This window comes from Ciconia boyciana, chromosome 10, assembly GCF_034638445.1.
Source record: "Ciconia boyciana chromosome 10, ASM3463844v1, whole genome shotgun sequence".
Taxonomy (NCBI): domain Eukaryota; kingdom Metazoa; phylum Chordata; class Aves; order Ciconiiformes; family Ciconiidae; genus Ciconia; species Ciconia boyciana.
This window is the reverse complement of record NC_132943.1, coordinates 25,033,945-25,049,421: the sequence shown is the minus strand read 5'-3', so window position 1 is coordinate 25,049,421 and position 15,477 is coordinate 25,033,945. Positions and strand designations below refer to the sequence as shown.

Genomic DNA, 15,477 nt, shown 5'->3' with positions numbered 1-15,477 from the left:
AATATGAAGGAATGAAATTATGATAGGGAGACCAAAACCATCTGCATTCTGCAGGATTCAAGACATTGCAGCTTTAAAAGTGACTTTCCTGCCTTTAATATAGGGTATTATAATTAAAAGAAAACAAAATCCTACTGTAAAAATATTGGGGTTTTTTTTAATTCTCCCTAGGATAGAATCTTGTATATCTTTCCAGAGTCTTTTCATGATTTTTGAAGTGCTGTTAGCACAAACTTGAAGTAAGAAGCAGTTCTACCTTGATTCACAAGTATGTAGCAGCAATGAAAACAAATGTTCATGATTTAAAGTTCCTTGAGGGACCAGAACTACAGCGATAACTCTTGTCCTGAGTAGTCCCAGAAAATGATCTAATAATTACGTGCTAATGTATTTTTTATTTGGTTGTTGCTTTGCTGTGTAGTACGGAATCAGTGTGGAAAGATTACACCTGGTTTACCCACTGAAAACTGGTTAAATTCCAGAGATGTGAGGCTCCCCTAAGATGAGAAGCAACTTGTGTCCTGCAAAGATGCATGTAATTCTCCATGACTCTCATGTTTCTGGGGAGAAAAAGCAATTCAGCAAAAACCCAATTTTTTTCAGCATTTGGGATGACTCAAAGGGCATGTGGGATTGTTATATTATTTTCTTTTTTTCCTGTAAATGTTGAATATTCATAGAATCATTAAATAGTGTCCGATAGTTAATCTTTGATCTTTAATGTGCTCATTAGATGACTGTGGCCTAACAGTGATTGGGCATACTTCTCTTACTACATCATCTTACATTGATTGTAAATGTAGTTACCTCTGAAGAATAATGAAATAATTTTTCTCTAGTTTTCAGACAACAAAACTTAATTTCAATATTAATGTATTTTTGTACTGAAATGTTATCACTTATCACTTTTCATTTCCTGTCTTCTAGTTGAAGCTTTATATCAAGCCACTTACCCAGAATATCTGCAGTACATTTACCTAGTGGCTCCAATATCTCTCATGATGCTAAACCCTCTTGGGTTTATCTTCTGTGAAATCCAGAAGTGGAGGGACAATCGAACTGTGTCACACAGCAAAATCAAAATAGTGGGCCTAGCACTCCTTCGAGTTTTGCAGAACCCGATTGTATTCATGGTCTTCATAGGAATTGCCTCAAACTTTATTCTTGGCCAGAAAATTCCCGAATACCTTGAAAACTTCCTTGACGGACTGGGCAGTTCATTTTCTGGCTCCGCACTTTTTTACCTTGGCCTAACTATGGTAGGACAAACAAAGAAACTGACAAAGGGTATGTTTGTTGCACTGATCCTTCTCATCACAGCTAAACTGTAAGTTTGATTTATGTACTTCTTAAATTTTGTTCTCTAGATGTTTTAACCTCTGAATATACTGGTCAGATGGGTTTTCTCTCACAGTCATTATAGTGATAGTATGTTTCACTGCCAGTATCTTGGGTGAGTGCTTCCCAAACTCTGATAGTATACAACTGTTAACTTTTAAAAGAAATTTTGCACACCACAAACCTGTTGTCAGGCTCTGCAGAGAAAAAAAATCAGGGGTGCTGTGGCTTCATGGCCTGCCCGCAGGCCAGCTGTCACAAATTGGGTGTTTGGGGAATTACTAGCTTAAATTAAATTTACTAGTTAAATAGTTAGACAAGAGTGAGTTTAAGTATTATTTGATTAGTATTTCGTATTTTCTTTGGATTACACAATACATCTCTAAATTCATTGGTTTTCCTTGCTTTGTCTATAAATCTTTGAAACTGCTATATTGGAAGAGCTTAAAAATGGTCGCTTTACACTCTTGAACTGTCTGACTTTTAAGCATGGATAAATGACAAGTTGTATTTAGAACTTATGCCATCATTGTCTTCCCTTGAATATATCTCAGTTACTGGTGAACTAAATATTTTATTTGCTACTGAGCTACAATTAAGGTAATAGAATGATTGTTTAGTAGTTAAGTTTATACTGTAAAATTTGAAGGAGCATTTGAATATCAGTACAACTAACTGGCAAACTTAAAGACCTAGTTTGTAAACCAGCTCAATGACAAATTTTCTAAGAACATGAGGAAAAAATGGTTTTTAATGTTACCACTTCGGCTTACTGGTGAGTTTATGTAATTAGCCTGTGTAAGGCGTATATAGTGAGTCTATGTGAGATCTGGGGTATTGCTAAGGGTAAACAGAATAGCATTGATGCAGGGGTGTTTTTGCCAGCCAAAACTTTCAGAGTGGGATACTTCAGCTTGAGCCCTTGTTGTATTTCAGACAGCTTGCAGAAAGGTGGTCTAAGTTTCAAAGCTGCTGACTGCTTATAGCTACTATAACAGTTGAAAAATGAGGGGGATTTTTGTATTTTACCTTTCTAAATCTGAGGTTTATACAAAGAACATGTCTGCACAATCAGAGAATGTGCTTTATATTCCAGAGTTTTTTGTCATTTTTACCATTTTTTTTGTGTATGGGTTTTTTTGGTTGAACTTCTGACAAAATTTTTAAGCAGCTGGTAAGTGTCATGGTAACAGTAAAAGTAATCATCCAAAGTGATGTCAGTATTTTGCTTTTCATAAAAAGTATTAAAACAAGCCTTAAATTGCCTTTTGGTTCATTTTCTGAGTAAAGAAGAGTCTATTGCTATAGCTTGAGTAATATTTCTTTTTTAATTACTTTTTTCCCCTCTCTTTCCAGACTTATGATGCCATTTCTCTGTAGAGAAATGGTGGAACTCTTGGACAAGAGCGACAGCGTAGTCAACCACACCAGTTTATCAAACTATGCATTTCTTTATGGAGTTTTTCCAGCAGCACCTGGTGTCGCAATATTTGCAAGTCAATTTAATATGGAAGTAGGAATTGTATGTAGTTAGCTTTTCCCAAACATATACTAACTTTGAGCTTAACTTTGTTGATTAAATACTTAAATAAATAAGTAGGCTTGATGAATTTGCTTTTCTGTAGTATAGACTCCTTATATTTACTTCTACTGCCTAGATGTCAAATATAAATTATATTTTAGATTATTAGTTAAGCAAAGTACTCTTTCCTGATGTCTCAAGTGTCTTGACAGTACACGTTCATAAATAAGTCCTCATACTTTTCTTAGTCATTACTCTAGTAGGAAGAACTAGGATAACTTCAAATGTAAAGAACTTGTATCTTTGTTGTGGGTTTGTTGTTTTTTGGTTTTGGGTTTGGTTTTTTTTTTCCAAAGATCTTATCTTTGAGCTACTGTTTTCGTAGGAAAAAACAGAAATTATGTTACTGACTTCAGTAGGAACAGTGTTAGCTTAATGCTGAAAACTTCTGGAAGAACTTATGCTTTAACTGATTCTATTGTGTGGCCCTTCAGTTAAATCTTGTGCTAGAAATGCATTTTACTTTTTTTTTATAGTAGAGGGAATCAATTATCTTTTCAACTTAAAATACAAATTTTATAACTGTTTCCTTTCTTCCACTTGAAGTGACATTAAAACATTCCTGTTGACTTCCATTGTTTTTAATGTTATCTATTTTTGGTTTGTTTAGTTGTTGTTTGTTTTTTTTTTAAAGAAAAGGGAAAAAAAAAGGACACTAAAAGTAAACCTTACAAGATAGAATTTTGTGCCCAACAAACTCAGGAAATCTCTTTAAAACAGAGATCTGTAGTATCTGTAGTATGAGTAACAGTTCACACTGCCATCACTGTGCAAATTCTAGAAAGCAGAAAAACAACGAGGAGCCGAAACAGAAGTCACTTAAATGTAAATATATATGGCTTCTTCTCATGAATTGGTACATATTAGTATTTTTATAACTACGTGGTTTTTTTATTTTTTTACGGTGTGAATCTTTGCATCCAAAAGTAAATTGTGACATTGTAAATCCACCCCTAGACTGTAATCATTAGTATATTTGAAACCGATGAAAAAGCTCTGTAAGAATTTGCAGTATTCCTACTCTATTCCTACTATTTCAGAAGCTTGTTAAAATTTTCAGTTTAGCTGTATGTATAAAATGGATGCTTTCTGGCTCAAATTCTAAATTATTTCTTATGGAAACAACTCGGTGATTTCTTAAAGGTCTATGTATGTTTTATTCAAAGGTACAATTTTACCAGTGGTTGTATTCTTGAAAGCAGATTATTTAGCCTGAGATATGATTAACTCTGTTCTTGTTTCTGTTTGACTCTTTTTTGCAGATTACCTCAGGCATGGTGATAAGCACTTTTGTGTCTGCACCTATTATGTATGTTTCTGCATGGCTGTTGACCATTCCATCTATGGACCCCAATCCACTGGCATCTGCGCTCCAGAATGTTAGCTTTGACATAAGTATTGTCAGCCTCATTTCTCTGGTAGGTGTTGAAGTGAAATACAAAAGCACACTGTCATGTCAGGGTAGTGTTAATACATAAGCAGCAAATCAAGTCATGATAAGATGACTCACATTTCCTTGTTGCATCCTGTTGCAGAAGGATGAGGAAGGAGTTAAAAATCATCTTGATTTCCAGCTTGATAGAGCTGGAAAGCTGCACTGTAGAGAAAGATGTGTAAGTGAATTAGAGCACTAGTGCAGGGCTTAAGAGTTTGTCCTTTTCTTTTTCTTTTTTCTTTTTCTTTTTTTTTTTTAAATAACTGTGTGTGGGAATAACAGTACTAACTTACACCACAGGGAATAATTACATCAAGCCATGTGAGGTGCTTGGATATCACAGTAATGGAGGCTGTGTACAAACTTCAGCTCCAGAAATGTCAGTGAATATTTGTTTAATGAAGTATCAGTGAGTATTAATGAAAGTGTTTAACTTGGCTGTTTTAATTTAGCTTTATCAAATTCCTTTCCTAGAAATTCTGGGTGCACAGTTCTTAAAAAGTGGGTTGATAATCCAGAAGTCCAATGTGAATTGTGTTTTGGCTTTATAGGCAGTATGGACAGTGTGTTTATTTTGTTTGCTTTTTTAAAATAAAAACATCCATGTTGGAGGGAGTTAGAATATTCTTAAGTTGTTGTCTTACTGAAGTCCTCTTGTCTTGAAACTGTGCCTCAAGGGAAGCCACAAGTGGACGCTGCCTCTTGCTGTCACAGATCATTTTGGGAGATTCAGGGGAGGGGGGGAACTTTAAATTCTAAATTGGCAGGCTACTCTGTGGTCATTTATGTCCTGAAGAACAACCAGGCTTCTGTGCACTAGAGGCAAGCTCTTGGTGCTTCCTGGAAATATTTCACCATCATGGTGAAATATTTCACACAAAGATGCATTGCTTTTTCTGGCTGTAGTTGCTGAGGCATAGGGACTGGCAGCAGATGGTGTGGAGCTGACTACAGTAGTCATGTTGCTAAGAAACTTTTCAGGAAGATTTGTTGCATATTTAATTTCACTATAGTCTGCCAGAATACACATCTTGTGCCTTCACATTTTGTTTTACTCTTAAATTCAATTTTTTCTTGTATGTTACAGATCTGGTCTCTTATTGTTGTTCTTCTGAGTAAGAAATACAAACAGCTTCCTCATATGATTACAACAAATCTATTTGTTGCTCAGGTCAGTAGTAAGAATGCTGTTGTATGAGTTTTGGGGGTTTTTTTTAAGTCTTAATTTTAACTTTTTTACAAGTTTGGTTTCTACAGTGATACCTTTGTAACCATCTGTGGAGGGTAGGGGAATCTAATGTGCAACTTGTCTAAGCAATTTCTGTGCCTTAAAATATACCCTTAAAGAAAATGATAGTTGATGCTGGTACTATGATTTTCAAACAGAACTATAAGCAATCAGAATGGAGAGTGGCTTCTGAAATACACTTTTAGCATTATAAGTTTCTGCCTAACACTGTTGAGTGCACTTCTGTATCAATCTGTGCCAATCTGAAGTCAGCAATGCCAGGATCAGCAGCAGCATGTGTTTGACTCTATGGTGACCTGATTCAAGGAGCTAAATAGAAAACTAATCCCCATACTGGTTTAGCGCCCTGAAGTGGCTCGCTGAGGGATCAGACGGGTGCCAGTGCTGATGCAAGGAAGGGATGTGGGAATGCATGGCTGGTGGCTAGGGAAGGGCAAAGCCAAATAGCTCTGGGTTAATTGTAATTGTTATTTAAACTGAGAGAAAACTATAGAGTACATGTTTACTTCTTTCCTTGAAGTCAACTGCACAACTGCTGTTAAATTCAGTGAGAGCAGCCTGTGCTTGTAATATATCTGTGTGGTAGTGCTTTCTAAAGCAGTTTATAAAAAAATATTTATATAGTAAACTCTCTTGAGGTTTGATCATGGAGTCACATTTGAAAAAAGTCATGTATGAGAGTTGCAGGTGCTTCTTGTCTATAACAGCAAAGTTAGCTTTCATCTTAAAAAAAATTTGAACTACTGTATTATTGTTTCCATAATATTTCAGCCTATCTTTTCAGATTCCTTCAGTACTACAACTGTCATATATGCAGTATCACTGGGTGAAAACTTGTATAATTCTTGGCTGAACAAACATCTGTTGACCTCAGCTTCATGTCCAAATCATTTCAGATAAACAGCTTGTACTTAACAAAAGCTTTACATGTTACTTATAATAAGATATATAAGGATTGTATATTTTTTCTGACTTGCCTTATTCCAGTTTATCTGAGCTATATAATTGCTGTCAAAAAAACCCCCTCCTGAAAATAGGGTACTGTAGTCAGTAATACTGTGTTTACTGCTGCACTGCTTTACTGCTATGAGAACTATCCAATTCATAAAATCACACTGCAGTGAATCTGGGGGTGGAGTTTTGAAGCTTATTGTAGCTATATTACACTGTGTTCAGTTTTTCTTGTCATCCTGCTTTCCCAATTTAAATGATGGCATCTTACCTTTCTTTACAGTTTATTGCTTGCATTGGAATGGTGGTATGGAATTTCATTGTTAAAGAGAAAGACATCACCATGCAGATCCTAGTATTTATATTCCTCTACAGCTCACTTTATAGCACCTACCTGTGGACAGGTATGATTTTTCTAGGCAGAACCTAGGTACTGTAATAAAAGATTAGTGTACTGAAATAATTTATTATATTCTTCAGAGTAATTGTTCCTTTCACTTGTATGTAGTTCTGCAAATATGCATACTTGTAAGCTGTGCCAAGCTGCAGCACTAGCAACACAGGGCTAAGTGTCAGGCACTGCTTCTGCTATTGGAAGCTTCTGCCTAGGTAGGTCCTGTTTGTCTTTGCTAGATACAGCAGCCTTGCTAGCTTGTAACAAAAGACAAGAACCTGCTCTCAAGGCAGAAGCGATTACAAATAGAAGAATGTGGTGGGTTGCCCTTCAGCTAGTCAAAATCTTACTGGCGATTTTTAATTAATGTAGAGTTTAAGATTTTAATTATTCAGCATTAAGTAGATTTAAAAACTTTGTGCCTCAAAAAAGTAGGAAATACGGAATGAAGGGAATACCAAAGTAGCTTTAACATTTCTTTCCCCTGGCAATTGTAATTTCTAAAAACAATGTGTGTTCTGCAGGTGTAGATGATTAATGAAGGGATTACTTGAAATAGGCAGAATTGAAAGATGCATCAAGAAGCTTGGAGAACCTTACATGTATGATTATAAATGAGACTTTGGGTATTCAGGAGACTTTTTATACTGTTCTTGAGTCCAGAAGTCTAAGGGTTTAATTCCTGTGGTGTTTTTGTGGAGTAAGTTGTAGCTGTGTTTAGCTGAAATAGGTAGCTCATGATTAGTATAGCCTAACATAAATACCAGCTTTGCTTTGGCATGGGGAATGTTGCTGAGCTTCTGAGTTGTGAATGGAATAGGCAGTTCCAGAAGATACTCCCATTTATAGTTATATATGTAAAAATACATAAAACTTTTTTGTTAAATTTATCATTGACTTTATAAAGGACTAGTCAGTTTTTAAAGAAGTGTTATAACAGAATACAACATTATTTGTTGGTTACTTAAGATTGCCAGTCTAGAACAACTGCTGTTGATACCTTAAGAAATTAGTTACTTGTGTCTTAAATGTTCTTATGACATTTTATGCACTTATGAACCTTTCTAAGCATTTGGAAGTGGATGTTTAATATAAAATGTCCTGGAATTTCTTCAATGTTTCATTATTAATATGATTTTTTTAAGATAATGGGTGTTTCTATTTTACTTTCTCAGAATACAACTAGAAAAAACAATTTTGGACTATTTGAAGGTCTGAGAAGAGTATCTTAGTTATTGAACGGGTCACATCATAGAGTTTCTAGACTATTTATCAGTTCCTTTTTAATAATAAGGCATTTCTTTTTGGGTTTTTTTGGTAGGTTTTCTATCTTTGTCTTTATTTCTGTTGAGGAAGAGAGAAACAGTAAAGATTCCCATCGGATTTATTATCATAGCTGGATGGGGGTAAGTTAATTCAGATGTTTCCCTGTAGAATTAGTGGGAGCATGCTAAATATGTCACTTCGTTCGTATTTTGGTCTTTCAGAGTCCCAACACTTCTGGTAGGAATCTTACTAATAGTTGGTGAACGTAACAACACCAGTATTGACTCTGCCTTTTTCTATGGAAAATATCAGGTATGAACATGTTCTGTCCTCATCACTTCAGACTTAGGCCATGTCCAATACATTATTGAGAAATTGTGTTCTCTGTTTGCTTCTTATGTAAGTAGCTATCAGTCAAAGTACAGGCTACCATAATAACAGCATCATTATAGAATGCTCATAGATTGATACAAAAATGTATTTCTGTAATGAACCATTAGGAAAACTTGTTTGAACAAGGACCTTCACGTTTAGGTAGCTATGACTAAGAAAAAGAGGGAGTAGGCTTCCCAAAGAAAAGACTTAGGAGTAGTAATGAATTGCAGAGCCCTTCTCCTAGTGACTAATTTGTAGTCTTGCTTGATAATTATCTAAAATTGTTACCATCCAATAGCTAATTAATGGCTTTTGGCCTGTAATAGATCTACATTACATACACATAGGATCTACATTACATGTGTAGCAGTAACTGCTTGCACTGTGGGAGACTTCTCTGCACAGTCATGGGTTGAAAGTCCCTGAGCCTGAACTATAGTTTTTACCAATAAATAGTTCCTCTTATCAGAGGATGTGAAGTGCACTGGCATAGATCTTTGTTGTGTTTTCCTTCTGTCTTTCTTATGGATAGAGAGGCTATGAGTCTCTCAGGGTTATTCATGTGGCACTTTCACAAGTACTCAAATAGCCTCACAGTGGACTCACAGTGGTATCAGTGGCAGATTATTAGAAGGAAAAGTTAATTAATGGGATGCTCCCCATTGGACAAAGCATGGAAATTAGAGCTGTGCCAGAGGGTGACAAGAGCACAGTCCTCTTTGGAATTAAAAGGTACCTGAACAGAATTTAAACTGGAGCACTAATGATCCTGAGGGGAAAGATGATGATGATGAGGGGATGGTTTTGGATTGCATGGGAAATAGGGGTCCCTACTTAAAAGAGAGCTGAGTTACTCAGGCAAGGAAAATTAGTCTCGTATACTGATTGCTCCTTCAATGCCACAAGATGCAAGAGCAGTAAATATAGAAAACTCTGTCATATTCCGATGCACTTGTTAGTATATTTAGGAAAGTACAGGAGTTAGACAGACAGATATATGCAACTATTTTCCTTTATGTTGTATTTAAGTGTATTTTCTTTGCTCTCTTAACAGATAATTACCACAACAGTGATCCTGTTCATCAGTATATTGATGTCAGGTATCTCACTTATGTGCATGAACAGAAATAGGCAAGAGTCAAGCTATGAGGTATTGAACCCATATTCACTGCGTAGCCAAGTGGATGAGGTTGAAGTGGAAGAAAGTGCGGGGAATCAAGTTTCAGCCACTGTGCCTCAGCCTCCTGCAGGATCTTCTGCACAGCCTTCTCAAGAATCTTCTGCACAGCCATCTGCAGAAAGAGGTAGGGAAAGTAGATTTGTAAAAGAATAAATGGCTCGGGATACAATAAAATAATGTTCCAAATTTAATTCTGACCTGGGAAGGACAGTTGTTTACACCTTCAAGTGTTATGCTAGGACAGAAGAAAATCTAGATATAACTGCCCAAGGATTTAGGTTTATGTTTCTAAGGAAAGTTTGATGGTTATCGGAAAGGGTGGGGGAAGTGGACAGGAAAAAAAAGCATGTGTATGGTTTTTATGTAAGTGGTGGTACCTTGATAAGGATGTGATAAATGCAGTCCACTAGGTATCTTAGATTGTTTACCCACTAAACTGTCCCTCTGAGAATGAATTATATGCCTGCAGCAACGCTACTCAATGTGTTTCTAATCCTCCTTGTTTGTATATAGCCTTTTTGATCACTTCCCGTATGTTTTCCCTCTAGCTAAAAGTGCTTGTGTGCATGGTGGTAGTGCTATGTTAAATATTTCTATGTATTAGTAGTGTAACCCATTTACCCTCTCCACAAACTGGAAAAATTAAGTCTGCTTTCTCCTTTTGGGTTATTTTTGAGCATAATAGTTAAAGCTGTATAGAATATGTTCTTATACTTGGAAAATAAATTATGGTAGTGAAGGAAGCTAACTATCCTGTTACTGTATACGCTTAATAGGTTGCTGTTCTTGTCAAACAACAAATGGTGAATTATCCTGTGCTAGAGAGAGCAAAGCAGTGTCAAATGCTGTTGAAAGCAAGGTTCCTCCAATTGAGACAGGTAAAGCAGTAGTGTCTCCTTGTTTTAATACTACAGACTCTTCCACAACATTTATGTGTGTTGTTCTCACAGAGAAACTGTTTGGGCTATTGTTCTCTCAACTCTACCTGGATAACTTATATTTCATAATAAATTCAAGTATTAGGCAATATGTTAGATGTTTGTTCTCTTCTGCCTGACAGTTATTAGTACTCTTTCAGTGCTCAAGATAGACAGTTGTTTTGGGTTAGTTTTTTTTACCACTAAGCTACTTTAACACGTCCTTCTGAGCATTTAGATTTTACCTGTCCATCATTGCCTTGTTTGGACACTGGGATGCGTTTGGACACTGCTGAATGCGTAACCCCACTTTGCCTCAAGTTTTCAACTTAAACACACTTTTTTACATTCTCATATGTGATTCTTGTGTCTTCTGAAAAAGCCTTTGAAGCCTTTGATGTAATCATGTACGAGTTTTGAATGAGAAACTTTAGATATAGAGGAGCAAGCACTTACTGCAGATTAGGTCAAATGTCCATGCTACTGTATTATCCATGTCTAGGGGAGAGAGATGGAGAAAATTGACTAAGGGGGCCTTAGGGGTCACTGAAATAGAAAAAATGGATCAAAGTGACTGTTCAGCACCTGATGGAAAACTGCATGCTCAGCCCATTCTCATCATACATTGCTTTCAATAATCAAAGCTAGCTGCAGTGCAACCTTTCTTTTTTTCCTATTTTCTTTTTCTTGGGTTTTTTCATCCTTAACAAGGAAGATCATGTCCTTATGCTTTGTTTGGATGCAGCATAACTTTCAACAAATCTAAATATTTCACGCTGAAACATACTTAGTTATGTCTCCTCTCATAAAATGCTAGCTTCCCACCTATTGCCAACTATTTTATCTATTAAGTAATTCAGACAAGCATCATAAGAATGTCTTCCAATGATAGAGGAAGGCCAGTTTAATTTTCTTATCCTAAAAGATAAGGTAGAAAATATCTTATGATTCAGTGGAAATTTTTTCGACCTACTGAGTGAACACTTCAAAACTATAAAGCAGTAAAAGCAAATTGTAATGGATACTCTTGTGTAACTTTGGCTGCAATAATTACTAATCCTTCTACTATCCCATTGAACTGCTGTGACAGGTATCTGGTGCAAATACTTAGGTGTGTCCTTCCAGGAAGTTTTTCACTGCCATCTAGAGGAAGATACTCAGAATTCCTTAGAACTCTAGCTGGAAGGCAAGGATCCATGCTCTGTGTATATGGCTCTTTTGATAGAATTAGGACAGTGTTCTGATATACCATGTGAAAAATACAGTCACAGAACTGAATTAAATACAGTTGATTGTCTGATCTAGAGCTCAACAATGCTGAGATACAGAGTCAGAACATTAGAGCTGATGGTGTATTTGAAATATTTATTCCAGAAATTTATTCTGTTTAAAAACTGTTCTGAGAAAATGCTATTTTTTCATTATTTCTAGTAGTGTTTTCTAAATGTTAGCCACAACTGAAGTTTGCATTAAACCTTTGAAAGAAGGTTTCTGTTGCAAAAAGTTTCTTCATTTTAGGAGCACATGTAAACTACTGTTTCATTTGAGAATAGATGTCTGAACAGGTTATTGTCAAAGCCAGTATTAAATTTTGTGTGTGTGACTTCAGTACAGATACTTACAAGGTAATTTAACTCAGCAAGTTACATTAACAAGTTTGCTCATGGAGTTTGTAAGTTAGAAGCCTAATGAAAAATTCTGCTTTGTTTTTCAGCTGATCAGTGTGTGAGTCATTGCAGTGCTCAAACCTGTGTATTGGCTCAGGAAGAACAGCTTCTACAGACCGGAGACAAACAGCTGGCCAGACATGTGCTGCTGTGCTTACTTCTTATTGTTGGCCTGTTTGCTGTAAATATTGTTTCTTCCCATGTTGTTTAACTCATTGAGGTGGAATGATTTTTAGGAAAGCTATGTAGACAGTCCAGTAAAAATTTTCCAATTCCTCATGTTATGATTCATTAAATAAATCAGAGGCTTTATTTTGTTCCATTACTGGAAGAGGGATATCACAGAATTAATTTTTCTGTGACACATCATAAATTAAAGGCAAGTTAAGATTGATGATGTTAATGAGCAAAGCACACTGGACAACCCTGGAGGGAAAAAAAAAAAGGAATTGGTGATTAATTCATTGCTACCGCCCCTCTTCCCATTTTCTCAAGAGCTACTCTTATTCCCGAGACAATAATCAATTAAAAATATAAAGTGAATTCTGCTTCTGAAGGAGACTGTACAAAAATTGTTTCCATCTGATCATGCTTATATTTGGAACTTGGATTTCTTTGAGGTGCTTTAGTAATGAAGAATAATGTAAGGCTTTATTTGAAATGGGAAAATGCAGTTTTGTTGCTTTTAGTGATAGTTTGGAGGGCAACGTAGCTAAGTTGGTATTGCCAAGCATCATTACTGACTAGATCCCAGCTGTGAAGGTGGCTGCTCCTGTGTAAAAGTGTAAAATACCAGAATGTAATGGATTAGGGATATAATTTGAATTTTTACCTGTGACAAATATGAGAAACAACTCCCTCTGTTTGAATGTAATGCTCAAAGTTGAGTTTCTTGTGGATGACAATTAGGAGGGAAGTATTTTTATTTTAAATGGAAAATACTATGGCACAAATGTGTAATACTGCAAAGCAGGACAGTGTGGCACAACTATGTAGTGTAATAGTTACTACTGTTGCTTTTCAGGTCCTGTTAAATTACAAAATGGAAGTTTTCCCTTTCTCAAATTTCCTGTATCAAATATTCCATGCTAATATATTTTTACATCTTCTATATTTAAGAGGTGTCTCAAATGTTAGCCTCTATTTTAGTTGTATCTGAATGATTACATAGATGCTATAAAATGAGACCAGTTACATTAAAGAATTAGCCTTTACATCCAAAGGGGTTAACTTTGGAGATTTTTTTTCCTTCTGTCAGGCATCTAAAATAGCTGAAGTGGTATGTGCTTCGCTTAACGCAATCTTAACTATGCAGAAAATATGTAGAAGGCACCGGTCTCAGCTAAACAGGCCTAAAGACAAATACTGCAGATCTGTCTGGGCTAATATTGTCTGTGTTAAGTTGAGTACCTAAGTATGCTCAAGGCAAGTTCCTTGTATAAACATGTAAAGGGGCAGGACCTCTACACTGGTGCGTTTTGCATTATTTTGTTTAAAAACAAACAAGCTCTTCCCCCCCCAGCTATTAAGCCTAATTGAAATGATGTTTTAAGGTGTTTATTCCCTCTCATTTGTTAAATAAAGACAGTGAAAATTGTTCAAGAATCTGTTAGCATGTGAAGAGTAAGAAAGTACTTTTAATTTTTAACAGTCAGGTTAGGTTTGTGGTTTTTGTTGTTGGTTTTTTTTCTTAACAGAACCTTTCCAGTTGTTTGTGGTGGCTGTTCAACCGAGAGCCTGGAAGGCTCTATGTGGAATTGCAGTTCTTCTGTGCTGTGTTTAATTTTGGTCAGGTACTTATCAATGCTTGTTCCGAAAATGGCTTTGTTAGTGGGTGTTGCAGCACATGCTGTTACAAGCACTGTAAGTTGAAGTCCTCAAACAATGCTGAAGTCACCAGCTCCTTATGTTGTTTTGCCTTTTTTTCTCAAGCTTTTTCTTTTGGTTTGATAGCTTTCTTATCATAATGCATGTCTTTTATGTGCATGAGCATGTTTTATGTGCATAAACACTTCCAAAGGTACAAATGTCAGCTGAGTGCCAAATGCCTATGGAAATTGAGTAGGATTTTAGCCTTATTTGTACCAGAAAGTTTCAGCAGTGTCGCTTCTGTGGAATTACACCAGTATAACTAAATAGGTGCAAGATGGCTACATGGATACTTTTGCTATAAAGCTTTAAGGTATTATCTCTTCAGTTTCAGTTACAGCACCATTGGTGTATGGCGCTGACAATTAGATGTATAATTGTTACAGCTGCACATAGCCTGTTTCAGTGCAAGCTGACACAGGATAGCTTTGTTATCTGTGAAGGTGAAAGTAAGGCAGTGTTAATACACGTACTAGAGGAATGTTTTACAGATCCATGGACAGGTGTGCCTACAGATGCACTGCAGTATCAAGTAATGGTAGTAGTTTTGATACAAAAGCGGCACAGAAAAATGGATTAACTAGAGAGCATTCTAGCTTTCCAATTACACTAAGTCAGTTCTTTTCTTGACATTAGCAAAGACAGATGTAAATAACTGGCTATGTAAGGAAACTGATGTTTTCAGTGGCAGATGGCATGTCACAGCATTAGGTTTACTGAACTGTTTCTTGAAGAGTTTCTTTGATGGACTGTTATGTATTGATCAGTCTTTTTAAGGCCCAAATGAAAAATCAAGGCAGAAACAAAATGCATTTTGAATTATATCTAGAGAAGAGGGATACTTCTCAACGTCTGTTTTGGCAATGAGTTTTTAACATTTTATTTCTGTTCTTTAGAAACCAAAGTTTTTGCTTAATGTTGCTTTTTCTATATTTTTTTCCTGCAGGGCTTCATTTCCTTTGGTATTTTTGGCTTAGATAAGCATTTAATCATTCTACCATTCAAGCGAAGGTAAATAGAATCTTTAGACTTACACCTATAAACTTAGTTATTAAAGATAATAAATTTTAAAGGGTATTGAGTGTTCAGTGCCATTGCATTCCATTTCTTATTTGTTTTATCTTCCAAATTTCTTTTCCCTCCCAGTTGTGGGGAGCTAATTGCAGTTCCCTGTGCATGAGTTTTTACTGCTGTCCGAATGATGCTCCCAAAGACAAAAATCCCACAGGCTCCCTATAGATGAAATCTTTGGCA

At 36.0% G+C, this 15,477-nt stretch overlaps 1 protein-coding gene across 7 annotated transcripts in view; it reads left to right on the top strand.

Annotated features, from left to right (window-relative positions):
* GPR155 (G protein-coupled receptor 155) overlaps nt 1–15,477 on the top strand; it is a 45,073-nt gene that overhangs the window by 24,768 nt on the left and 4,828 nt on the right. For all 7 annotated transcript variants that reach the window (XM_072874549.1, XM_072874550.1, XM_072874551.1 and 4 more), the window contains 12 exons: nt 928–1,327; nt 2,695–2,860; nt 4,183–4,338; nt 5,443–5,526; nt 6,839–6,959; nt 8,271–8,355; nt 8,437–8,527; nt 9,645–9,894; nt 10,547–10,648; nt 12,402–12,535; nt 14,052–14,147; nt 15,170–15,234. In XM_072874549.1, the coding sequence (XP_072730650.1) occupies nt 928–1,327; nt 2,695–2,860; nt 4,183–4,338; nt 5,443–5,526; nt 6,839–6,959; nt 8,271–8,355; nt 8,437–8,527; nt 9,645–9,894; nt 10,547–10,648; nt 12,402–12,535; nt 14,052–14,147; nt 15,170–15,234 (1,750 nt within the window). The remainder of the gene's footprint in view (nt 1–927; nt 1,328–2,694; nt 2,861–4,182; nt 4,339–5,442; nt 5,527–6,838; nt 6,960–8,270; nt 8,356–8,436; nt 8,528–9,644; nt 9,895–10,546; nt 10,649–12,401; nt 12,536–14,051; nt 14,148–15,169; nt 15,235–15,477) is intronic.